This window comes from Thermobia domestica, chromosome 3, assembly GCF_964235325.1.
Source record: "Thermobia domestica chromosome 3, izTheDome1.hap1.1, whole genome shotgun sequence".
NCBI classification, from domain to species: domain Eukaryota; kingdom Metazoa; phylum Arthropoda; class Insecta; order Zygentoma; family Lepismatidae; genus Thermobia; species Thermobia domestica.
In genome coordinates, this window is record NC_137456.1 from 255,060,009 (window position 1) to 255,087,504 (window position 27,496).

The window sequence follows — 27,496 nt, forward strand, 5'->3', positions numbered from 1 at the left end:
GTTGTCCCGCTAGGATGACTCAGGACACCATTTTCCGCCTTGGATGGGAAACAATATTCCCCGGGTATTGCACCGTCCGATTATCACCTGTTCCATTCTTTGAACAATCACCTTAGAGGACGCCAGTTCAAATCCCTAGTAAAAGTCCAAAATGCACCTGATACTTTCTTCGTTTCACGGCCCACTAAGTTCTACCGCGATGGATTGCATGGCCTTCCAGAACGTTTTCAGAAGGACGTCGATGCTGATGGGGACTATTTTTGATCTTCCAGGTTAGGTGACATATCGATGTTCGAAGGTGGTGGGTGAAAAAGCAACAAAGCTTTTCTTGGTTACCTTTATATTTAAATTTAAGACCTTGTATACAGAACCTATCTACACAAGATTGATTTTCTTTGAAATTTCACTTAATTTCTTTATGGTTTCCTGATAAAAATATTTATTTATTATTCGTGACTAAATAAAACAATTATTTTATTACACTGAGTAGAAATAAAAGAGAGCGAATGAAATCCAAATTGAATAAAAGCATTGTTTCTCACCAAAATTTCCATCCTCTATGTCTTTTAAAACACTTGTTAAAGCATATAAAATATACTGTACTTACAAATCAGTTTAGTACCTTTGTTTTATGGCTGTATTTGTAGTACCCATTGAGATAATATATAGACCTATATATTATCTGTATCTCAATGGTAGTACCTTGTTAAAACGTTTGTCTTCAAACTGTCAAATATAAATCGCAGTAAATTGTGTAATCTGCTGTCACAAAAAAGTATCCTATTTTTCAAACGGTATAAGGAAGAGATACTATACTATTTTTCGATCGGTATGGAAAAACAATATTTCTCCATACTATTTTACCATAAATTATTAATTGTCAATAAACTTTATTACTTTTAAATGAATGAAGCGAGATAATTTTACTATGATGTTTTAAAAGCTGGTCATTTGGGGGGCCAGGAAACCATTTGGGGGGGGGCTGGCCCCGATGCCCCCCCTTGGCTACACCCCTGTTTGTTACTAACAATATATTCTCCTTAACACTCTCATTGTCTGAAATTTTCCTGGACTCAGAATCCTACTTAAATTTTTAACGGTATTACTTTTAGTTCAAGGAAACTGATAAGAGGCTTGGAAAGCTTTGAGATCTGTCCTAGAGGTATCTTTCCGTTTTGCACATAATACAACCTTAATCGGGCTTAGCGCAAAGTTAATTAATACCTAGAGGTCTAACGAGGACACAGTTACACGACCTTGCAAAGGAGTTCCTTATGCCAGCGGTCAAAGTCAGCCCTGATCTATTGCCCAAGAGACCAGTTTGTCCTGAGTAATATTTTCTTTCTTTTAATGTGATATGTTTTTCCTTCTCATGATAAGAATTTAGAAAAGCGGAAACCTATGTAGCCATGAATGAAAAAGTTTCGACTTCCGTCCGCTGTTTTAGTTGTGTGTAAGCACATTCTCATAAGTTAATAAAAGGCTATATTCCTACTCTTTTACATCAAAGGGCCTGAATTCGATATCATATCAACGGTGGCCAATTTAATAACGTAATAGCAAATGTGTTTATTGAAGTTTAGCGTTCCTTTTCATCTCTGACTCTTTATGGAACGTGATCCTATATTTTAAGATGGAATCCAAACCACCATCAAAGTCGGGATCACGCGCCCAAAACATGCGTGCACTAGCCACTAGAAAAGTGTGCATAATCAACTTTGGTTCGGTTTGTACTGTTAGGTAGCCTTCACACTAGAATCCTGTGACCCGCTCGCGTGAGCTGCGGCTGCTAGCTTCACTTTATCTTAAATGTACGCCTTCACACATGCGCTTCGATGCAAGTGAGCCGTGGCTCTGAGCTGCTATGAAGGTCACCCCTCCAGTAGCTGACTCGAGCGGGCTGCTGGCGGAGAAGAAAATAACACGTAGTCTTATAAGCGTCCTGCACACGTGAGCGTGAACTCAGTTGGAATTGAGAAAAGGGTACATATAATTATGTTGAAAATTTTATCATTTTGGTGCTACTCTAATGAAATGCAAACTTTATACTATTATATAGTTCGTCAAACAAAGGTAGATATCTTGAAATAATTGAAAAATTTTCTTTCATCTTCCCTCAGTTTTGAAAACAAATTGTAAAACAAACATTTCCCAGCCTTGATCGATTTATAGGAAGAATTCACTTGTTCTTTACCTTCTTTTCCTATTTTCTTGCAATTTATCACCAAGATTAAAGCTGCAGCTTCTTCTGGCTCTAACATGGCTGCCATTATGGTATCACGATCTTTTGAGATGCTCAGAAGTACTCAATGCCTTCACACTGCAGGTTTACATGAGCGGTTCATGCGAGCAGAGGTGAAGCCAGCCTTAGATGAATACTTAAAGCACTAGAAATATTATACGGCTATATTTAGCTTCAATAAAATGTTCCTTAATCTCCTTGCCTAACCCAGTGGTTCTCAATCTGCTTTTGGCCATGGCACAGTTTCCTTTGTTAAGTGCATGCACAGTAGACTAACGTACGAACTGGAAACTGACTGACTGACTGAAGCAACTTCTTCATTAATTGCTAATGTCCATTCTTGAACATCTGTTTAAAATAAGTACTTTTAGCCTTTGGGATACTTTTTAAATATATATATATTGAATTATTTTTTAAATATATTATTCATTTTTCACATTTACTGTCTCATTACATTGATAGTTGTGCAGCACACCGGTTGAGTACCACTGCTCTAGCCTCTTCAACCCCTCTAAACACTTGGAAGTGATGTAACTCATAGATCAATCTTCTTCCACACACAGATATCGTTGTAGTTACAACATCTAAGCTAAATGAAATACTTCTCCATTTCAATATTGTAATATGACTGAAGTTAATTGGTAAAGGGTAAATGATATTTTATCAACTTTGATGTCAATATTTTTTTAGACTTTCATGTTTTAATTGGAAATGAAAACTCAATTCCCACTCTGGTGCTGTTAAGTTGTTCACAGTATTAGAGCAATGAAGGAAGTTTCATAATAACTCAGAAACTATGTCCAGATAAAAGCATTCGTTTTAATACTAAATATAACTTATGTAGCAATGTGTCAACTCAATAACAAATCTCTGGTTCGACCCCAGCTCGCACCGTGTGGACTTTGTGGTGGACAAACACCGTGCTCGTGAGTTTTCTCGGGGTTTCCCCGTTTCCTCCCACTTTCTTCATTCCACCATTTCATTCATTCTTCATCATCACCGTCTCCTTTAGACTAACTGGCATAACCGTGGGACGCAAAACTGAAAGATTTCATTTTTTTTCTCAATAACCAACACTTCTGCTTCGAGTCATGAGGAAATTCTTGTAAAATGTAATGGTAAGCGGAAGAAATGACACCAGCAAAAACTACGAAGAAAAGGTAGGTGGTCAAAAGGAGTAGTGAACTCGACAGAGTTTTGAAGTGACCAACACAGAAAAAGGTTTGACCTCTTCATTCCTCTCCGACCAAAATCTTGGTGAGAACATGCTGGTTACGAACGGATAACTATTATCATTCGACTTAGTTTCCAATCTCACGTATATTAAAATTCTAAGTTCTAATTCTGTATGACAGTTATCATCAATTTTGTCATAAGGACACAGCACCAGGTTTGGATAATTATCTAAATCTGATGCCTATAGTTTTATTTATCCAATTAAGACATTACTATCTTCACAAATTATTGCTTCACCTAAATTAAATGGTTAGGTTTGTTATGAGATTGCACTCTAAATTGCCCTCCCCCCAAGTGAACTTTGTGGTGTACAAACACCAAATTAGAATGAATAAAACAAAATGTTGCTAAATGGACAAGAAAGTTTTATTTTTGTTTTATTGTTCTTATTTACTGCTCTTTTGACATGAAATTTACCACATACATGTCTTTGCCAATTATACACACTATTATTGTAAGAAATACCAGGTGAATTCGTAATCAAATTATATTCCTACAACAACATATTTATAGACATGCGACAATAATTTTGAACATTAGTGTACATGTGAATTTGGACCAGATCGATGGTATTCAATTAAACTGTTAGGACTATTGCATTCCAAATTTTAGTTCTCCAGAAAACTGAACAATTCTTTCTCAGAACCCCTAGTGAGCTTCCATTGGATCAAAACGGCACTCGTAGTGTTGTTTATGTGTTCAAAATGCATTTGATATCTTTACAAGTGTGCGTATCGCTATCTCTGTTTTGAATTTGATGTGTTTTCTAAATTTTGCCCTGAGAAATCATGGAAGTATAGAAAGGATAGAAAATGAACAATAATCTCACAACTACCGCTTCGCTGTGTTAAATGAAGTACGTATAGTGTCTTTGGAATTAAAGAAGCATATTCCTTAAAAATTACTCATCTAAAGTTATCTGGTCAGCCTCCTACTTGTTTCGCATGCAACCAGATGGACCATATGATAACGCTTGTCCCCGACGTCTACAGTGATCCAAACATTTGAGTGTAGCTTCCTTAACGCCTACTTACTACGTCACAATTATCTACACGAGTATTCTCCCTAAAACTCCTATTACTCAGCCGACCAGCATTTTCACTCTGTTAATAGTCCCTTAACTACTACCCTAACCAACTCTTACGAGTTCTCTGTGCTAACTGTGTCTTCTCCCATTGATCAATCCACGGATACTGAAATATACGATTCAATATTAATTGCTTCCACCAAGTTCTAGCGATCCATCCATGGTACCTGTCGTCAATGACCTTTGTTTGTCACTAAGATTTTATGCAATAAAGGAAGCATAAAACATAAATGCTTCCCAGCTTCCACTTCCTACCGTATCTCAAGACAGTTGGCCTCTATTTTATGAGACCGTCGATATGGAAGCAGCAAGGTCGTAGCTAACTGAAGCAGCAGTCAAGATTTCCTTGTCAACACACAAGAAAATCAAAACAAATACTGGTAAAGGGAAAGGTGTAGTGACACGTGAATCATATGAGCCTAGAGTTGGTTCATCGGTTACATCATTGCAACCTAGCTTCTCGGCCGATCTTGACGGTTCAGCACAAACAGAAAGTGTAAAAGATCAAACTACATAGTGTTGTTTTTCTTGTATGTCAGACTCGGTATGCAATTTGTTTATCTTACAGCTCTAATATCATTACTTACTTTACATCAACTGTGTATGTCTTACCCTATTGTAATTGTTAGTAAAGTTCGAACCTTCAATTTAAATGGTATATTAGTACTACTAAACAACCCTTGTTACAACACCTTATAAAATCAAATGATTTTGATGTCCTAAATTTGCAAGAGCTCACATTTTTCAATTATAGTTTCATCGATGGATATTATTGTTTTGTTAATCTTGGATACAAAGGTCGAAGTGCTAGTATGTTAGTGAAATACATGTGCAACAACGTACTCGTTTACCTTCTGGGAATGGTATTAGTCTTATCTGTGATAACACTCTCTATGCTCATGTGTACGTCTTTTTCCACAAAACTGAACGAGGGACGTTTTTAGCACTGGTATTATGCTTCTGTTTTCTATTTCGCATGCATCTTTACTGGAGATTTCAACTCGATTTTTATTTATGACTTTATTACTGTGATTCTTTTACAAGTTCTGTTACATGTACGGGCTCTATGTTGGGAGCATCACTAGACCCTAACATCACTATATTATTGTGTATCAACGTTAGGCCAGATCTATGAATTCCTGTCTACCAGCGCATTGTATATCAGTGAATAGTGTTACCCATGAGATGAGACAAGAAATAAAGTTTTCTGATCTCATATCGATTCCAAAAAAAGCTTTTCTCGTCTCGTTTTATGAACTTATGCACAAAATTGAAGTCCTCATTTCTTTCCTAATTTCATCTACAATTTACCAGAATTATTCCACGTCAGAATTCATGAAAGGTGTGATATAACAACACTCAAACCATATTTATTATTTGAGTATATTATGTAATGACTTGCGTATCTTTAAACGTTGATAAACGCTATTCATTTTGTACGTACAATCACTTTACCAATTTATAGTTTTTATACTTTAAATCATGTAACAGCAAAATAATGTTTGAAATCTAAAACTTGAGTGGACTAATGTTGCTCATGACATTCGCGAAATTTCTCCTTTCACCTCGAGAATGAGCCGAAAATTATCATGATCCTCGTCTCGTCTCGAAATTAAAAATGTGCTTCTCGTAGAGACCTGCACGGGCCGGGCTTGGGCGTGCCGACACTGTTATTTCTTTGGGCCGGGCCGGGCTTGGGCTGGCCGACGCTGATTTCTCTTCAGGTCGGGCCGGGTTGGGGCCGACCAATTGCAATTCTTTAATAATTATTGACTTTCGTTAAACGATAGTTGGAATAAAGCCAAACGTTGAAGAAGTGTGTCCGTGAAAAATGTTACAAAGAATGGAATAGCTATTTACAGTTTGTAATGTACAGCGGGGGACACTTCTAAATGGTACAGCCATATGGAGATTTACGGCTAAGGTGTACCATTTAGAAGTGTCCCCCGCTGTACAAACATCATGGATTCCAATGATCTGGTCCAAAGTTCCCATCCCGGTCCAGGTTTATCGCAATTAGTCATTTAATTAAGGGATTCGTTCCTAATTTTGTCATAAGGTTATTATTGTTACCAGGAATGTAGCCAGCAGGTTTGTGTAAGGGGGGCGTCGTTTTAGAGGGGGGGCCAGCTACAATGTACAAAGCCAAAAAAATGTGTTGCTGCTAGTGTTTTTGAGGCCTGAAAGAAAGGAAAATTTTGGTTTCCTTCTGGAAGACTAAAATCACTATTTTAGCTTATTATTATTATTATTATTATTATTATTATTATTATTATTATTATTATTATTATTATTATTATTATTATTATTATTATCCATAAATTATATTCAAGATAGTTTTTATTATGCTTAATCAAGAACTACTGCCCGGGACCAAACGCTATACTTTTGTGCATAACTATAAAGGTAAGCAAGAAAGTTTTGTCCCTTTTCGTAGAGGTCTGTGCTCAATTGGACCTCACACTGTGAGTTGAATGCGAGTGGAGATAAGGCGAACGTCAGTTGTTGGTGTGGATATATCCAACATACTACCTGGTTGTGGCAATCAACACATCGTAAACTTGAGTAAAGACAGAGGGAAAATAGGACATCCACAGAGCGTCATAAGAGCATGTATGCTGAACGAGTTCAAATAGAGGTCAAACGCCGCTGTGGAGGGACAGAAGATATGCCAGGCCTTTGATGAGGGTGTCGTGACGACGCGGACATTGCAGCGATGGTTTAACAAGTTTAAGAACGATGACGAAACACCCGAAAACACCAGGTGCCAGAAGACCGACACATGTACAAAGAGGAACTGGGACTACAATTCAGTATGTGGTGAAACCATTCAGCAGCACATCCATCAACTTGTGAAGCACTACAAGTTGGGTCGATGGGTCTCTCATATTGTGACTCCGGGCCAGAAGGCAACGCGGCAGTCGCCTGTGTTTATTTACTGTTTCCGAGCCATTTCTGGACAGGGCGTTGACATGTGATAAAAAGTGTGTCCTATACGAAGCTCCACGGCGCCGTCATCATTGGTTAGCATCTCATGAACCGATTTCAAAACAGCAAAAACCAGCACTGTACCAGAAGAAGATCCTTCCGTGTGTTTGGTGCATCGTATATCGGGAACTGCTACCAGCTGGTCAGAGTATCAATGCAACTGTGTACTGTCAGCAGTTGAGCTGTGCTCAACAAAAACTCAAAACTCTGGAGTCATCACTTCTGAATTGCAAATGGGTCCTCGTTTACGGGACAACGCTAAGTCCCACGTGGCTAGGATGACTCAGGACACCATTTTCCGCCTTGGATGGGAAACAATATTCCCCGGGTATTGCACCGTCCGATTATCACCTGTTCCATTCTTTGAACAATCACCTTAGAGGACGCCAGTTCAAATCCCTAGTAAAAGTCCAAAATGCACCTGATACTTTCTTCGTTTCACGGCCCACTAAGTTCTACCGCGATGGATTGCATGGCCTTCCAGAACGTTTTCAGAAGGACGTCGATGCTGATGGGGACTATTTTTGATCTTCCAGGTTAGGTGACATATCGATGTTCGAAGGTGGTGGGTGAAAAAGCAACAAAGCTTTTCTTGGTTACCTTTATATTTAAATTTAAGACCTTGTATACAGAACCTATCTACACAAGATTGATTTTCTTTGAAATTTCACTTAATTTCTTTATGGTTTCCTGATAAAAATATTTATTTATTATTCGTGACTAAATAAAACAATTATTTTATTACACTGAGTAGAAATAAAAGAGAGCGAATGAAATCCAAATTGAATAAAAGCATTGTTTCTCACCAAAATTTCCATCCTCTATGTCTTTTAAAACACTTGTTAAAGCATATAAAATATACTGTACTTACAAATCAGTTTAGTACCTTTGTTTTATGGCTGTATTTGTAGTACCCATTGAGATAATATATAGACCTATATATTATCTGTATCTCAATGGTAGTACCTTGTTAAAACGTTTGTCTTCAAACTGTCAAATATAAATCGCAGTAAATTGTGTAATCTGCTGTCACAAAAAAGTATCCTATTTTTCAAACGGTATAAGGAAGAGATACTATACTATTTTTCGATCGGTATGGAAAAACAATATTTCTCCATACTATTTTACCATAAATTATTAATTGTCAATAAACTTTATTACTTTTAAATGAATGAAGCGAGATAATTTTACTATGATGTTTTAAAAGCTGGTCATTTGGGGGGCCAGGAAACCATTTGGGGGGGGGCTGGCCCCGATGCCCCCCCTTGGCTACACCCCTGTTTGTTACTAACAATATATTCTCCTTAACACTCTCATTGTCTGAAATTTTCCTGGACTCAGAATCCTACTTAAATTTTTAACGGTATTACTTTTAGTTCAAGGAAACTGATAAGAGGCTTGGAAAGCTTTGAGATCTGTCCTAGAGGTATCTTTCCGTTTTGCACATAATACAACCTTAATCGGGCTTAGCGCAAAGTTAATTAATACCTAGAGGTCTAACGAGGACACAGTTACACGACCTTGCAAAGGAGTTCCTTATGCCAGCGGTCAAAGTCAGCCCTGATCTATTGCCCAAGAGACCAGTTTGTCCTGAGTAATATTTTCTTTCTTTTAATGTGATATGTTTTTCCTTCTCATGATAAGAATTTAGAAAAGCGGAAACCTATGTAGCCATGAATGAAAAAGTTTCGACTTCCGTCCGCTGTTTTAGTTGTGTGTAAGCACATTCTCATAAGTTAATAAAAGGCTATATTCCTACTCTTTTACATCAAAGGGCCTGAATTCGATATCATATCAACGGTGGCCAATTTAATAACGTAATAGCAAATGTGTTTATTGAAGTTTAGCGTTCCTTTTCATCTCTGACTCTTTATGGAACGTGATCCTATATTTTAAGATGGAATCCAAACCACCATCAAAGTCGGGATCACGCGCCCAAAACATGCGTGCACTAGCCACTAGAAAAGTGTGCATAATCAACTTTGGTTCGGTTTGTACTGTTAGGTAGCCTTCACACTAGAATCCTGTGACCCGCTCGCGTGAGCTGCGGCTGCTAGCTTCACTTTATCTTAAATGTACGCCTTCACACATGCGCTTCGATGCAAGTGAGCCGTGGCTCTGAGCTGCTATGAAGGTCACCCCTCCAGTAGCTGACTCGAGCGGGCTGCTGGCGGAGAAGAAAATAACACGTAGTCTTATAAGCGTCCTGCACACGTGAGCGTGAACTCAGTTGGAATTGAGAAAAGGGTACATATAATTATGTTGAAAATTTTATCATTTTGGTGCTACTCTAATGAAATGCAAACTTTATACTATTATATAGTTCGTCAAACAAAGGTAGATATCTTGAAATAATTGAAAAATTTTCTTTCATCTTCCCTCAGTTTTGAAAACAAATTGTAAAACAAACATTTCCCAGCCTTGATCGATTTATAGGAAGAATTCACTTGTTCTTTACCTTCTTTTCCTATTTTCTTGCAATTTATCACCAAGATTAAAGCTGCAGCTTCTTCTGGCTCTAACATGGCTGCCATTATGGTATCACGATCTTTTGAGATGCTCAGAAGTACTCAATGCCTTCACACTGCAGGTTTACATGAGCGGTTCATGCGAGCAGAGGTGAAGCCAGCCTTAGATGAATACTTAAAGCACTAGAAATATTATACGGCTATATTTAGCTTCAATAAAATGTTCCTTAATCTCCTTGCCTAACCCAGTGGTTCTCAATCTGCTTTTGGCCATGGCACAGTTTCCTTTGTTAAGTGCATGCACAGTAGACTAACGTACGAACTGGAAACTGACTGACTGACTGAAGCAACTTCTTCATTAATTGCTAATGTCCATTCTTGAACATCTGTTTAAAATAAGTACTTTTAGCCTTTGGGATACTTTTTAAATATATATATATTGAATTATTTTTTAAATATATTATTCATTTTTCACATTTACTGTCTCATTACATTGATAGTTGTGCAGCACACCGGTTGAGTACCACTGCTCTAGCCTCTTCAACCCCTCTAAACACTTGGAAGTGATGTAACTCATAGATCAATCTTCTTCCACACACAGATATCGTTGTAGTTACAACATCTAAGCTAAATGAAATACTTCTCCATTTCAATATTGTAATATGACTGAAGTTAATTGGTAAAGGGTAAATGATATTTTATCAACTTTGATGTCAATATTTTTTTAGACTTTCATGTTTTAATTGGAAATGAAAACTCAATTCCCACTCTGGTGCTGTTAAGTTGTTCACAGTATTAGAGCAATGAAGGAAGTTTCATAATAACTCAGAAACTATGTCCAGATAAAAGCATTCGTTTTAATACTAAATATAACTTATGTAGCAATGTGTCAACTCAATAACAAATCTCTGGTTCGACCCCAGCTCGCACCGTGTGGACTTTGTGGTGGACAAACACCGTGCTCGTGAGTTTTCTCGGGGTTTCCCCGTTTCCTCCCACTTTCTTCATTCCACCATTTCATTCATTCTTCATCATCACCGTCTCCTTTAGACTAACTGGCATAACCGTGGGACGCAAAACTGAAAGATTTCATTTTTTTTCTCAATAACCAACACTTCTGCTTCGAGTCATGAGGAAATTCTTGTAAAATGTAATGGTAAGCGGAAGAAATGACACCAGCAAAAACTACGAAGAAAAGGTAGGTGGTCAAAAGGAGTAGTGAACTCGACAGAGTTTTGAAGTGACCAACACAGAAAAAGGTTTGACCTCTTCATTCCTCTCCGACCAAAATCTTGGTGAGAACATGCTGGTTACGAACGGATAACTATTATCATTCGACTTAGTTTCCAATCTCACGTATATTAAAATTCTAAGTTCTAATTCTGTATGACAGTTATCATCAATTTTGTCATAAGGACACAGCACCAGGTTTGGATAATTATCTAAATCTGATGCCTATAGTTTTATTTATCCAATTAAGACATTACTATCTTCACAAATTATTGCTTCACCTAAATTAAATGGTTAGGTTTGTTATGAGATTGCACTCTAAATTGCCCTCCCCCCAAGTGAACTTTGTGGTGTACAAACACCAAATTAGAATGAATAAAACAAAATGTTGCTAAATGGACAAGAAAGTTTTATTTTTGTTTTATTGTTCTTATTTACTGCTCTTTTGACATGAAATTTACCACATACATGTCTTTGCCAATTATACACACTATTATTGTAAGAAATACCAGGTGAATTCGTAATCAAATTATATTCCTACAACAACATATTTATAGACATGCGACAATAATTTTGAACATTAGTGTACATGTGAATTTGGACCAGATCGATGGTATTCAATTAAACTGTTAGGACTATTGCATTCCAAATTTTAGTTCTCCAGAAAACTGAACAATTCTTTCTCAGAACCCCTAGTGAGCTTCCATTGGATCAAAACGGCACTCGTAGTGTTGTTTATGTGTTCAAAATGCATTTGATATCTTTACAAGTGTGCGTATCGCTATCTCTGTTTTGAATTTGATGTGTTTTCTAAATTTTGCCCTGAGAAATCATGGAAGTATAGAAAGGATAGAAAATGAACAATAATCTCACAACTACCGCTTCGCTGTGTTAAATGAAGTACGTATAGTGTCTTTGGAATTAAAGAAGCATATTCCTTAAAAATTACTCATCTAAAGTTATCTGGTCAGCCTCCTACTTGTTTCGCATGCAACCAGATGGACCATATGATAACGCTTGTCCCCGACGTCTACAGTGATCCAAACATTTGAGTGTAGCTTCCTTAACGCCTACTTACTACGTCACAATTATCTACACGAGTATTCTCCCTAAAACTCCTATTACTCAGCCGACCAGCATTTTCACTCTGTTAATAGTCCCTTAACTACTACCCTAACCAACTCTTACGAGTTCTCTGTGCTAACTGTGTCTTCTCCCATTGATCAATCCACGGATACTGAAATATACGATTCAATATTAATTGCTTCCACCAAGTTCTAGCGATCCATCCATGGTACCTGTCGTCAATGACCTTTGTTTGTCACTAAGATTTTATGCAATAAAGGAAGCATAAAACATAAATGCTTCCCAGCTTCCACTTCCTACCGTATCTCAAGACAGTTGGCCTCTATTTTATGAGACCGTCGATATGGAAGCAGCAAGGTCGTAGCTAACTGAAGCAGCAGTCAAGATTTCCTTGTCAACACACAAGAAAATCAAAACAAATACTGGTAAAGGGAAAGGTGTAGTGACACGTGAATCATATGAGCCTAGAGTTGGTTCATCGGTTACATCATTGCAACCTAGCTTCTCGGCCGATCTTGACGGTTCAGCACAAACAGAAAGTGTAAAAGATCAAACTACATAGTGTTGTTTTTCTTGTATGTCAGACTCGGTATGCAATTTGTTTATCTTACAGCTCTAATATCATTACTTACTTTACATCAACTGTGTATGTCTTACCCTATTGTAATTGTTAGTAAAGTTCGAACCTTCAATTTAAATGGTATATTAGTACTACTAAACAACCCTTGTTACAACACCTTATAAAATCAAATGATTTTGATGTCCTAAATTTGCAAGAGCTCACATTTTTCAATTATAGTTTCATCGATGGATATTATTGTTTTGTTAATCTTGGATACAAAGGTCGAAGTGCTAGTATGTTAGTGAAATACATGTGCAACAACGTACTCGTTTACCTTCTGGGAATGGTATTAGTCTTATCTGTGATAACACTCTCTATGCTCATGTGTACGTCTTTTTCCACAAAACTGAACGAGGGACGTTTTTAGCACTGGTATTATGCTTCTGTTTTCTATTTCGCATGCATCTTTACTGGAGATTTCAACTCGATTTTTATTTATGACTTTATTACTGTGATTCTTTTACAAGTTCTGTTACATGTACGGGCTCTATGTTGGGAGCATCACTAGACCCTAACATCACTATATTATTGTGTATCAACGTTAGGCCAGATCTATGAATTCCTGTCTACCAGCGCATTGTATATCAGTGAATAGTGTTACCCATGAGATGAGACAAGAAATAAAGTTTTCTGATCTCATATCGATTCCAAAAAAAGCTTTTCTCGTCTCGTTTTATGAACTTATGCACAAAATTGAAGTCCTCATTTCTTTCCTAATTTCATCTACAATTTACCAGAATTATTCCACGTCAGAATTCATGAAAGGTGTGATATAACAACACTCAAACCATATTTATTATTTGAGTATATTATGTAATGACTTGCGTATCTTTAAACGTTGATAAACGCTATTCATTTTGTACGTACAATCACTTTACCAATTTATAGTTTTTATACTTTAAATCATGTAACAGCAAAATAATGTTTGAAATCTAAAACTTGAGTGGACTAATGTTGCTCATGACATTCGCGAAATTTCTCCTTTCACCTCGAGAATGAGCCGAAAATTATCATGATCCTCGTCTCGTCTCGAAATTAAAAATGTGCTTCTCGTAGAGACCTGCACGGGCCGGGCTTGGGCGTGCCGACACTGTTATTTCTTTGGGCCGGGCCGGGCTTGGGCTGGCCGACGCTGATTTCTCTTCAGGTCGGGCCGGGTTGGGGCCGACCAATTGCAATTCTTTAATAATTATTGACTTTCGTTAAACGATAGTTGGAATAAAGCCAAACGTTGAAGAAGTGTGTCCGTGAAAAATGTTACAAAGAATGGAATAGCTATTTACAGTTTGTAATGTACAGCGGGGGACACTTCTAAATGGTACAGCCATATGGAGATTTACGGCTAATGTGTACCATTTAGAAGTGTCCCCCGCTGTACAAACATCATGGATTCCAATGATCTGGTCCAAAGTTCCCATCCCGGTCCAGGTTTATCGCAATTAGTCATTTAATTAAGGGATTCGTTCCTAATTTTGTCATAAGGTTATTATTGTTACCAGGAATGTAGCCAGCAGGTTTGTGTAAGGGGGGCGTCGTTTTAGAGGGGGGGCCAGCTACAATGTACAAAGCCAAAAAAATGTGTTGCTGCTAGTGTTTTTGAGGCCTGAAAGAAAGGAAAATTTTGGTTTCCTTCTGGAAGACTAAAATCACTATTTTAGCTTATTATTATTATTATTATTATTATTATTATTATTATTATTATTATTATTATTATTATTATTATTATTATTATTATCCATAAATTATATTCAAGATAGTTTTTATTATGCTTAATCAAGAACTACTGCCCGGGACCAAACGCTATACTTTTGTGCATAACTATAAAGGTAAGCAAGAAAGTTTTGTCCCTTTTCGTAGAGGTCTGTGCTCAATTGGACCTCACACTGTGAGTTGAATGCGAGTGGAGATAAGGCGAACGTCAGTTGTTGGTGTGGATATATCCAACATACTACCTGGTTGTGGCAATCAACACATCGTAAACTTGAGTAAAGACAGAGGGAAAATAGGACATCCACAGAGCGTCATAAGAGCATGTATGCTGAACGAGTTCAAATAGAGGTCAAACGCCGCTGTGGAGGGACAGAAGATATGCCAGGCCTTTGATGAGGGTGTCGTGACGACGCGGACATTGCAGCGATGGTTTAACAAGTTTAAGAACGATGACGAAACACCCGAAAACACCAGGTGCCAGAAGACCGACACATGTACAAAGAGGAACTGGGACTACAATTCAGTATGTGGTGAAACCATTCAGCAGCACATCCATCAACTTGTGAAGCACTACAAGTTGGGTCGATGGGTCTCTCATATTGTGACTCCGGGCCAGAAGGCAACGCGGCAGTCGCCTGTGTTTATTTACTGTTTCCGAGCCATTTCTGGACAGGGCGTTGACATGTGATAAAAAGTGTGTCCTATACGAAGCTCCACGGCGCCGTCATCATTGGTTAGCATCTCATGAACCGATTTCAAAACAGCAAAAACCAGCACTGTACCAGAAGAAGATCCTTCCGTGTGTTTGGTGCATCGTATATCGGGAACTGCTACCAGCTGGTCAGAGTATCAATGCAACTGTGTACTGTCAGCAGTTGAGCTGTGCTCAACAAAAACTCAAAACTCTGGAGTCATCACTTCTGAATTGCAAATGGGTCCTCGTTTACGGGACAACGCTAAGTCCCACGTGGCTAGGATGACTCAGGACACCATTTTCCGCCTTGGATGGGAAACAATATTCCCCGGGTATTGCACCGTCCGATTATCACCTGTTCCATTCTTTGAACAATCACCTTAGAGGACGCCAGTTCAAATCCCTAGTAAAAGTCCAAAATGCACCTGATACTTTCTTCGTTTCACGGCCCACTAAGTTCTACCGCGATGGATTGCATGGCCTTCCAGAACGTTTTCAGAAGGACGTCGATGCTGATGGGGACTATTTTTGATCTTCCAGGTTAGGTGACATATCGATGTTCGAAGGTGGTGGGTGAAAAAGCAACAAAGCTTTTCTTGGTTACCTTTATATTTAAATTTAAGACCTTGTATACAGAACCTATCTACACAAGATTGATTTTCTTTGAAATTTCACTTAATTTCTTTATGGTTTCCTGATAAAAATATTTATTTATTATTCGTGACTAAATAAAACAATTATTTTATTACACTGAGTAGAAATAAAAGAGAGCGAATGAAATCCAAATTGAATAAAAGCATTGTTTCTCACCAAAATTTCCATCCTCTATGTCTTTTAAAACACTTGTTAAAGCATATAAAATATACTGTACTTACAAATCAGTTTAGTACCTTTGTTTTATGGCTGTATTTGTAGTACCCATTGAGATAATATATAGACCTATATATTATCTGTATCTCAATGGTAGTACCTTGTTAAAACGTTTGTCTTCAAACTGTCAAATATAAATCGCAGTAAATTGTGTAATCTGCTGTCACAAAAAAGTATCCTATTTTTCAAACGGTATAAGGAAGAGATACTATACTATTTTTCGATCGGTATGGAAAAACAATATTTCTCCATACTATTTTACCATAAATTATTAATTGTCAATAAACTTTATTACTTTTAAATGAATGAAGCGAGATAATTTTACTATGATGTTTTAAAAGCTGGTCATTTGGGGGGCCAGGAAACCATTTGGGGGGGGGCTGGCCCCGATGCCCCCCCTTGGCTACACCCCTGTTTGTTACTAACAATATATTCTCCTTAACACTCTCATTGTCTGAAATTTTCCTGGACTCAGAATCCTACTTAAATTTTTAACGGTATTACTTTTAGTTCAAGGAAACTGATAAGAGGCTTGGAAAGCTTTGAGATCTGTCCTAGAGGTATCTTTCCGTTTTGCACATAATACAACCTTAATCGGGCTTAGCGCAAAGTTAATTAATACCTAGAGGTCTAACGAGGACACAGTTACACGACCTTGCAAAGGAGTTCCTTATGCCAGCGGTCAAAGTCAGCCCTGATCTATTGCCCAAGAGACCAGTTTGTCCTGAGTAATATTTTCTTTCTTTTAATGTGATATGTTTTTCCTTCTCATGATAAGAATTTAGAAAAGCGGAAACCTATGTAGCCATGAATGAAAAAGTTTCGACTTCCGTCCGCTGTTTTAGTTGTGTGTAAGCACATTCTCATAAGTTAATAAAAGGCTATATTCCTACTCTTTTACATCAAAGGGCCTGAATTCGATATCATATCATCGTGGCCAATTTAATAACGTAATAGCAAATGTGTTTATTGAAGTTTAGCGTTCCTTTTCATCTCTGACTCTTTATGGAACGTGATCCTATATTTTAAGATGGAATCCAAACCACCATCAAAGTCGGGATCACGCGCCCAAAACATGCGTGCACTAGCCACTAGAAAAGTGTGCATAATCAACTTTGGTTCGGTTTGTACTGTTAGGTAGCCTTCACACTAGAATCCTGTGACCCGCTCGCGTGAGCTGCGGCTGCTAGCTTCACTTTATCTTAAATGTACGCCTTCACACATGCGCTTCGATGCAAGTGAGCCGTGGCTCTGAGCTGCTATGAAGGTCACCCCTCCAGTAGCTGACTCGAGCGGGCTGCTGGCGGAGAAGAAAATAACACGTAGTCTTATAAGCGTCCTGCACACGTGAGCGTGAACTCAGTTGGAATTGAGAAAAGGGTACATATAATTATGTTGAAAATTTTATCATTTTGGTGCTACTCTAATGAAATGCAAACTTTATACTATTATATAGTTCGTCAAACAAAGGTAGATATCTTGAAATAATTGAAAAATTTTCTTTCATCTTCCCTCAGTTTTGAAAACAAATTGTAAAACAAACATTTCCCAGCCTTGATCGATTTATAGGAAGAATTCACTTGTTCTTTACCTTCTTTTCCTATTTTCTTGCAATTTATCACCAAGATTAAAGCTGCAGCTTCTTCTGGCTCTAACATGGCTGCCATTATGGTATCACGATCTTTTGAGATGCTCAGAAGTACTCAATGCCTTCACACTGCAGGTTTACATGAGCGGTTCATGCGAGCAGAGGTGAAGCCAGCCTTAGATGAATACTTAAAGCACTAGAAATATTATACGGCTATATTTAGCTTCAATAAAATGTTCCTTAATCTCCTTGCCTAACCCAGTGGTTCTCAATCTGCTTTTGGCCATGGCACAGTTTCCTTTGTTAAGTGCATGCACAGTAGACTAACGTACGAACTGGAAACTGACTGACTGACTGAAGCAACTTCTTCATTAATTGCTAATGTCCATTCTTGAACATCTGTTTAAAATAAGTACTTTTAGCCTTTGGGATACTTTTTAAATATATATATATTGAATTATTTTTTAAATATATTATTCATTTTTCACATTTACTGTCTCATTACATTGATAGTTGTGCAGCACACCGGTTGAGTACCACTGCTCTAGCCTCTTCAACCCCTCTAAACACTTGGAAGTGATGTAACTCATAGATCAATCTTCTTCCACACACAGATATCGTTGTAGTTACAACATCTAAGCTAAATGAAATACTTCTCCATTTCAATATTGTAATATGACTGAAGTTAATTGGTAAAGGGTAAATGATATTTTATCAACTTTGATGTCAATATTTTTTTAGACTTTCATGTTTTAATTGGAAATGAAAACTCAATTCCCACTCTGGTGCTGTTAAGTTGTTCACAGTATTAGAGCAATGAAGGAAGTTTCATAATAACTCAGAAACTATGTCCAGATAAAAGCATTCGTTTTAATACTAAATATAACTTATGTAGCAATGTGTCAACTCAATAACAAATCTCTGGTTCGACCCCAGCTCGCACCGTGTGGACTTTGTGGTGGACAAACACCGTGCTCGTGAGTTTTCTCGGGGTTTCCCCGTTTCCTCCCACTTTCTTCATTCCACCATTTCATTCATTCTTCATCATCACCGTCTCCTTTAGACTAACTGGCATAACCGTGGGACGCAAAACTGAAAGATTTCATTTTTTTTCTCAATAACCAACACTTCTGCTTCGAGTCATGAGGAAATTCTTGTAAAATGTAATGGTAAGCGGAAGAAATGACACCAGCAAAAACTACGAAGAAAAGGTAGGTGGTCAAAAGGAGTAGTGAACTCGACAGAGTTTTGAAGTGACCAACACAGAAAAAGGTTTGACCTCTTCATTCCTCTCCGACCAAAATCTTGGTGAGAACATGCTGGTTACGAACGGATAACTATTATCATTCGACTTAGTTTCCAATCTCACGTATATTAAAATTCTAAGTTCTAATTCTGTATGACAGTTATCATCAATTTTGTCATAAGGACACAGCACCAGGTTTGGATAATTATCTAAATCTGATGCCTATAGTTTTATTTATCCAATTAAGACATTACTATCTTCACAAATTATTGCTTCACCTAAATTAAATGGTTAGGTTTGTTATGAGATTGCACTCTAAATTGCCCTCCCCCCAAGTGAACTTTGTGGTGTACAAACACCAAATTAGAATGAATAAAACAAAATGTTGCTAAATGGACAAGAAAGTTTTATTTTTGTTTTATTGTTCTTATTTACTGCTCTTTTGACATGAAATTTACCACATACATGTCTTTGCCAATTATACACACTATTATTGTAAGAAATACCAGGTGAATTCGTAATCAAATTATATTCCTACAACAACATATTTATAGACATGCGACAATAATTTTGAACATTAGTGTACATGTGAATTTGGACCAGATCGATGGTATTCAATTAAACTGTTAGGACTATTGCATTCCAAATTTTAGTTCTCCAGAAAACTGAACAATTCTTTCTCAGAACCCCTAGTGAGCTTCCATTGGATCAAAACGGCACTCGTAGTGTTGTTTATGTGTTCAAAATGCATTTGATATCTTTACAAGTGTGCGTATCGCTATCTCTGTTTTGAATTTGATGTGTTTTCTAAATTTTGCCCTGAGAAATCATGGAAGTATAGAAAGGATAGAAAATGAACAATAATCTCACAACTACCGCTTCGCTGTGTTAAATGAAGTACGTATAGTGTCTTTGGAATTAAAGAAGCATATTCCTTAAAAATTACTCATCTAAAGTTATCTGGTCAGCCTCCTACTTGTTTCGCATGCAACCAGATGGACCATATGATAACGCTTGTCCCCGACGTCTACAGTGATCCAAACATTTGAGTGTAGCTTCCTTAACGCCTACTTACTACGTCACAATTATCTACACGAGTATTCTCCCTAAAACTCCTATTACTCAGCCGACCAGCATTTTCACTCTGTTAATAGTCCCTTAACTACTACCCTAACCAACTCTTACGAGTTCTCTGTGCTAACTGTGTCTTCTCCCATTGATCAATCCACGGATACTGAAATATACGATTCAATATTAATTGCTTCCACCAAGTTCTAGCGATCCATCCATGGTACCTGTCGTCAATGACCTTTGTTTGTCACTAAGATTTTATGCAATAAAGGAAGCATAAAACATAAATGCTTCCCAGCTTCCACTTCCTACCGTATCTCAAGACAGTTGGCCTCTATTTTATGAGACCGTCGATATGGAAGCAGCAAGGTCGTAGCTAACTGAAGCAGCAGTCAAGATTTCCTTGTCAACACACAAGAAAATCAAAACAAATACTGGTAAAGGGAAAGGTGTAGTGACACGTGAATCATATGAGCCTAGAGTTGGTTCATCGGTTACATCATTGCAACCTAGCTTCTCGGCCGATCTTGACGGTTCAGCACAAACAGAAAGTGTAAAAGATCAAACTACATAGTGTTGTTTTTCTTGTATGTCAGACTCGGTATGCAATTTGTTTATCTTACAGCTCTAATATCATTACTTACTTTACATCAACTGTGTATGTCTTACCCTATTGTAATTGTTAGTAAAGTTCGAACCTTCAATTTAAATGGTATATTAGTACTACTAAACAACCCTTGTTACAACACCTTATAAAATCAAATGATTTTGATGTCCTAAATTTGCAAGAGCTCACATTTTTCAATTATAGTTTCATCGATGGATATTATTGTTTTGTTAATCTTGGATACAAAGGTCGAAGTGCTAGTATGTTAGTGAAATACATGTGCAACAACGTACTCGTTTACCTTCTGGGAATGGTATTAGTCTTATCTGTGATAACACTCTCTATGCTCATGTGTACGTCTTTTTCCACAAAACTGAACGAGGGACGTTTTTAGCACTGGTATTATGCTTCTGTTTTCTATTTCGCATGCATCTTTACTGGAGATTTCAACTCGATTTTTATTTATGACTTTATTACTGTGATTCTTTTACAAGTTCTGTTACATGTACGGGCTCTATGTTGGGAGCATCACTAGACCCTAACATCACTATATTATTGTGTATCAACTTTAGGCCAGATCTATGAATTCCTGTCTACCAGCGCATTGTATATCAGTGAATAGTGTTACCCATGAGATGAGACAAGAAATAAAGTTTTCTGATCTCATATCGATTCCAAAAAAAGCTTTTCTCGTCTCGTTTTATGAACTTATGCACAAAATTGAAGTCCTCATTTCTTTCCTAATTTCATCTACAATTTACCAGAATTATTCCACGTCAGAATTCATGAAAGGTGTGATATAACAACACTCAAACCATATTTATTATTTGAGTATATTATGTAATGACTTGCGTATCTTTAAACGTTGATAAACGCTATTCATTTTGTACGTACAATCACTTTACCAATTTATAGTTTTTATACTTTAAATCATGTAACAGCAAAATAATGTTTGAAATCTAAAACTTGAGTGGACTAATGTTGCTCATGACATTCGCGAAATTTCTCCTTTCACCTCGAGAATGAGCCGAAAATTATCATGATCCTCGTCTCGTCTCGAAATTAAAAATGTGCTTCTCGTAGAGACCTGCACGGGCCGGGCTTGGGCGTGCCGACACTGTTATTTCTTTGGGCCGGGCCGGGCTTGGGCTGGCCGACGCTGATTTCTCTTCAGGTCGGGCCGGGTTGGGGCCGACCAATTGCAATTCTTTAATAATTATTGACTTTCGTTAAACGATAGTTGGAATAAAGCCAAACGTTGAAGAAGTGTGTCCGTGAAAAATGTTACAAAGAATGCAATAGCTATTTACAGTTTGTGTTGCTTAGCGGCTCCCTTTCACTATAGAGGATTGCAGGCATTATGCGTCAAATTGAGCTCTGACCTTGACCTTCACTGAACTCAAAATATAAAAAGAAGGGGTGGGAATATTTTGCCTGTCGCTAAACAATATTGCCATCTTCACTTTATGCTAAAAATCAATTAAGTTAGATTTTTGTTACAGGGAATTTTTTACAGGGAGTTTTTGTTTTCTCCATGACAGGCAATAGTACCGTTCGGAAGGCAAGCGTCAGGTTGTGAACCAAAGTTTAGAAAATGTTTCTGAGGGTTAGGTCAAATTTAGTACTAAATTTTGAGAAAGATTCGGGCTTGAGCTAATTTTTAAAAAAGATTATCGGGCCGGGGTCGGGCCAAAAACTTTTAAAATTTATCGGGCCCGGGCCGGGCTTGGGCCAAGAATTTTGAAAAACTTATCGGGTCGGGCCGGGCTCGGGCCGAAAATCTGCAAAACTTTTCGGGCCCGGGCTGGGCCGGGCCTAGGTACGTTCGGGCTGGATTGGGCTCGGGCCGAAAAATTCGGCCCGTGCAGGTCTCTAGCTTCTCATTCCGACTCTCATCTCATGTTATTAACGAGATGAGAAATCTCTCTTCTAGCTGGCAACACAAATTCACGTTTTTGAGGGTTATTGTTAATGTTACCGTTAATGCGATTAAGATTGAATGTTAGGATTAAACATGGTCACAATTCGGGCCATGGCACAGTTTGTAAGGTTTAGTGGAAAATATGTTCGAAGAAGTGGTAGTTTTTATTTCTGACCCCACTTAATAATTTGTAGGTAGACGTTTGGAGAAGAAATATTTATGATATGCATGCATAGGCTAAGCGTACATACATAATCGTATTAGTTTACTCCTAAATAGTCCTACACTCGGCTTTCCATTACCAGTAATTAACTCTCACGAGATCTAACTCAGTAATAGAAATAAGACAAAGAAGGTATATATACGGTAGAAAGTTGTGATTAATTACAAGACGAAAAATAAATAATGTATTTTTATTTTTATTGTAAAAAATTTCCTCAACATAAAGTATACATTGTACTATATTTACAAAAGTTGATATCAAAAGATTTATTGTAATTAACAGAGATAATGATTTCTTATACCCTTGGTCTTTCACCGTACTTTTGCGTTTTATCTTTGACGAGAACCTGCAAGAGACAAGAAAATTAATATTAAAATGCATTGCTAAAAAGCAAAAGTGAGAAAGTGTCATAAATCTATTCCAAAAATAGAAAGATCAGAAAGAGAAAGAAAAAGAGGTAACTATTAGGAAAAAGAAGATACTGGAGAAAGTTAAAAGCATATAGGGTGTTCAGAACACAAGGGGACCAAGACCAATTACCGAAGTTATAAAGTAAAGAGTCATAAAGTTTGTGCAATACGCTTAAGTGCATAAAAAGTTAACATTGTTTTTTTACATTATAAATTATTTACAGTATCCGGACACAAATCTTTTAAGCTCTAAAAGGAGCTTCAGATAGAAATCTTAGATGAAATATAACCAAAATAACCAAAAATAGACTTGATTCCTTTGTGTACTGAATGCATCACATGATAATCTTTATATATATGGCTGTTGATGTCTTTTGGGTATCAACCAATTGGACAGGTGGTCCCAACTGAAGTAAGTAACCAATCCAGATTTGTATTCAAATATATTGCTATTATTAGTTATAGAGGATAAATTAATTTAGCTGAAAGGTAAGCGGATTTGAGAGTACTCCTAGACTTGTGAATGAGGAATTGGAATTTCTTGCTCAAAATTGTGTAAACTTTTGCACAATATAGCTACATTATGAATGATACATAGCATAAAGTGTTGGAAGAAAATTTAGAATTATATTAAAGAGAACTGCGCATCCCTTGATGATAATCTTAGTTGCCTGGTGTCAACTTATGTGGCATCCATGGATCTAAGTTTTTCAAGTTACCAATTGCCCAAAGCTGCCGAATGACAGTGGTATGATATACGCCCCGCTCGTCTGCAATTGCACGAAACTTCTCCGAAAATATGCCATCACATGACATGCTATTGATCGGTGCCCGTGGGCTCATTTTCAACATTGTGTCTCCGAAATTTCACAAACCAATGGTGTATGGTTTGTTTACCCAACACTTTTTCCCAAATATGCTCTTGAATGTCCCAGTTTAAATTCGTACAGGAAAAACACTCATAGTTGTGTGTTTTCCATGGTGAACCTTCACTCAAACCTATGTAACAATACACTCCCTCCCGATTGTTTGACATCCCAATCTGTTTTATGAACATGTACGAGTCATGTGACGTCGCATAAGTGACTTGCATCCATCCACTGGTTGGGTTATAGAGCATTATTTTCCACTAGACGTAAAATCGACATATCAATCCCATCAACCAAATATTTGTGTTTTCCAAGGACAAGGACTTTCAAGAACTATCGATTCATGATGGTTTTCTAATAGCTTCATATTCTCATATTTATGTTATGGTTGTATATGACAAGTAAAATCGAAGATAAGACCTCTAATAGCGTAAGTCGGTATATACAACTTGAACTCTTTACTAATATGTACTAATTTTACATACTTATCTTCTGTAACCATATTAGTCTTAAACTGTGATTTGAACTACCTTTCTTCTGTCTACATTAAAATATTGTACTTATATTTTTTTATAATACTAGTACAGAAGCTAGCTTCCCCAAAGGGTTACGATCTTCAATTATTGTACTAATGTTCCTTCTTTATGCAATATTATAATATCTTCTATTCTCTTTTATGTACTTCATCAAGTCGGAATCATTGCAACACGAAAGAACAACGAGTCATTACGCTTTCACCATTTCGTAGACCTGGTGGTCACTAATTTTGCACAGAAATTCGCTCTTCAAATATAGAAATTTCCTCCTTGTATCTTGTCACCATTTTAGGTGAAATAGGAATTATCATCATGCCTAAAATGGTGGATAATATAATATTTGGATAAATTAGTGGCTGATAAGGCCATTAGGCGAGATGGAAGGACAATTCTTGTTTAACCCTACAATCGTACGTACCTACATACCTACAGCAACCTATATCCGACAATTCGGATACTTTCGTCGTGAAATAAATATCTCAAATGGTCAAACGTATACACTTTTATCTCGTTTAAATACAACATGCACGAGAATATGGAGTTTAAAAGAAATGTGTGACATTAGGTGTGAAAAATAAACGGAAAGAAAATTGAATGATTTTTGCTATCCTAGATACAAGATAAAGTGCTCAATATGCTCACATAAGTCAAAATTACGGCCTCGTGATATGTATTTCTCACCACGGTGGTGATAACGGTGCTACAGAGACCAGTTACAGGAGGCCTCCGAAACTTGGTAACCCCTAAACTTACAAAACGCCATTCGCATAGAGTTTGTTTCAGTTCTGCGGGAGGGATTCGCCGTCACTGTTCCGAATATATTACTCTACCTATTGTAGTATATTTATAAAGTAAGACTTACCTCTGGTTTGTCCAATGATATATACTTAAAATCTTTCATAAAAGTGAGAAGATACAAGGAAAACACAATAGCTGTTATCCATTCTGATGCAGTGCTCAAAACATGAAGTTCATACCCACCGTCTTCCTTATGCCACTTCTTGGCATCTTTGCCTGAAAATAATCGAACATCCATTTATCATACTAAAATTCATTAGTGTTGCAATGTGACATAAATAAATAAGTAAATATATCAGAATCAATTCGAATTATATTTTAAGAAAATAGAATCTAATATCAGTTTGGAATGATAGTAGCCATAAATTATATTTTCTCAACAGTAAGTCAGGATATGTAATTCTATTATCTTGGGGGCACTAAAGAAAGACAAATTAATTATTACTCAATATGTTTAGTCCACTGGTCTTAAGTCCATCCATTTTTCGTTCATAATGACTCAATAGCAAGATTAATCTTGATATAGTGATTTCAAAATGACTTATCCCGTAAAAACTACGTGTATTACCGTGTAAACGTTGCTCAATGTAGCTTAAATTGCCTCAGACTAATTCGGTTTCCGAATGTCTTCAATCCGTCAGTCATATGTAAGTCTCGTATTATTAAGAACTTGGTAAATCATACCATTTACAAAACCTTGTACCGTCTGCAACGTAACATCCATCATTGTAAAAGTTTGCTCCACCGCGATTTATCAGTTTCATAAAGAAGGAATATGTAAAAATGTTTTCAATTTGCAACGCGAAATTTATGGTAGGTTTTCGGCCACTATTCAAGGCATGATTGACCAGACATTATGTATTAAGAAAACATCTATTTCGGTAAATAAATAAATAAATGTCTGCAGCCTGCTAATGCTAGATGTTCAAGACAATTTTTCGTCCAATTTTCCTTACGGATATAATCTCCCTAAAAAGCATCTTCACCATAATTGAAGTATATTCAACTGGTCAATGTAGGACGTCAAATAATGCAATTACCCTTTGAGCAGTGACACATAAGACAGGAAAAATATTACAGAAGAGAATAAGAAGAGGATTACAGATTGAGCGGTATATCTGCAATCGTCTGCAAATCTACCGACTTCGTTAGCGATATTCGACCACTACGGTACATCGAAAGTTTGATCAGAAGTTTGATCTGCTCTTCTCGTTAAGAGTCAGGTAAAAATAAACTCTGACATCACACAGCGTTGATCACAGCACTAGTGTTATAGTCCCTATCATTGCATGTACAAAATTCAGTTTTTCCACTTCTATCTGTCTTAAAGAAAATTATTGAGAAAGAATCGCCAAGTGAACGCATAACAGTTTCTATTTAGTCAGCTTATATCCGTGAAATAAGGTGTATATCATCCTTAAGACTTAAAATATTCCTACTAAATCTTGAAATCATCGTAAATAAAGGAATGAATTTACACTCTCTAACTTAAAACACTATTTCCTTTGATTGGTATGAAAAATAGCCAATCACACTGCTCTCACGTCCACAGATAGTGTAGTTGCATTCACGTGATGATTTGCTTATAACGCGAAGTCGTCTGGCCGGTATACGTATTCAATCAGAATTTTGCTCCTTTGGATAAAGTTAAAACAGTTAAACTTGGTTGCGAGAAGATGCGACACAGCCTACCACATCGTATGAATAGCCGGCTGGTAACCCCGTCCTTAACCTATGGCTTACTCCAGGATAACGGGAGTAATTTTCCCAATTATTAATAAGAAAAGTATTGATAGAAGCATAGTCCAAGAACCAAAGTTTCATCAATAAGATACATTAATAGAGGCAGGAAGAACTGAATTATGCTTGGTGGTTCAGAATAAGAGTCAAAGTTTATTGTTCTAATATCGTTTTCATGTGCCAATGATAGAATTTTGTAATACCATACTGACTTTAAAGATTGGCCAAAGCAGTTGCAAACCTGGTATATCAAC

The 27,496-nt window shown here is 37.1% G+C and overlaps 1 protein-coding gene across 3 annotated transcripts in view; it reads right to left on the reverse strand.

The window, feature by feature from the left end:
* Window positions 1-23,072: 23,072 nt before the first annotated feature.
* Window positions 23,073-27,496, reverse strand: part of LOC145681615 (DNA damage-regulated autophagy modulator protein 2-like) — a 54,477-nt gene continuing 50,053 nt past the window's right edge. For all 3 annotated transcript variants that reach the window (XM_081753234.1, XM_081753232.1, XM_081753233.1), the window contains exons 6-7: window positions 25,567-25,718; window positions 23,073-23,235 (exon numbers count right to left, since the gene is read on the reverse strand). In XM_081753234.1, coding sequence (XP_081609360.1) covers window positions 23,185-23,235; window positions 25,567-25,718 — 203 coding nt within the window. In that variant the 3' untranslated portion in view covers window positions 23,073-23,184. The remainder of the gene's footprint in view (window positions 23,236-25,566; window positions 25,719-27,496) is intronic.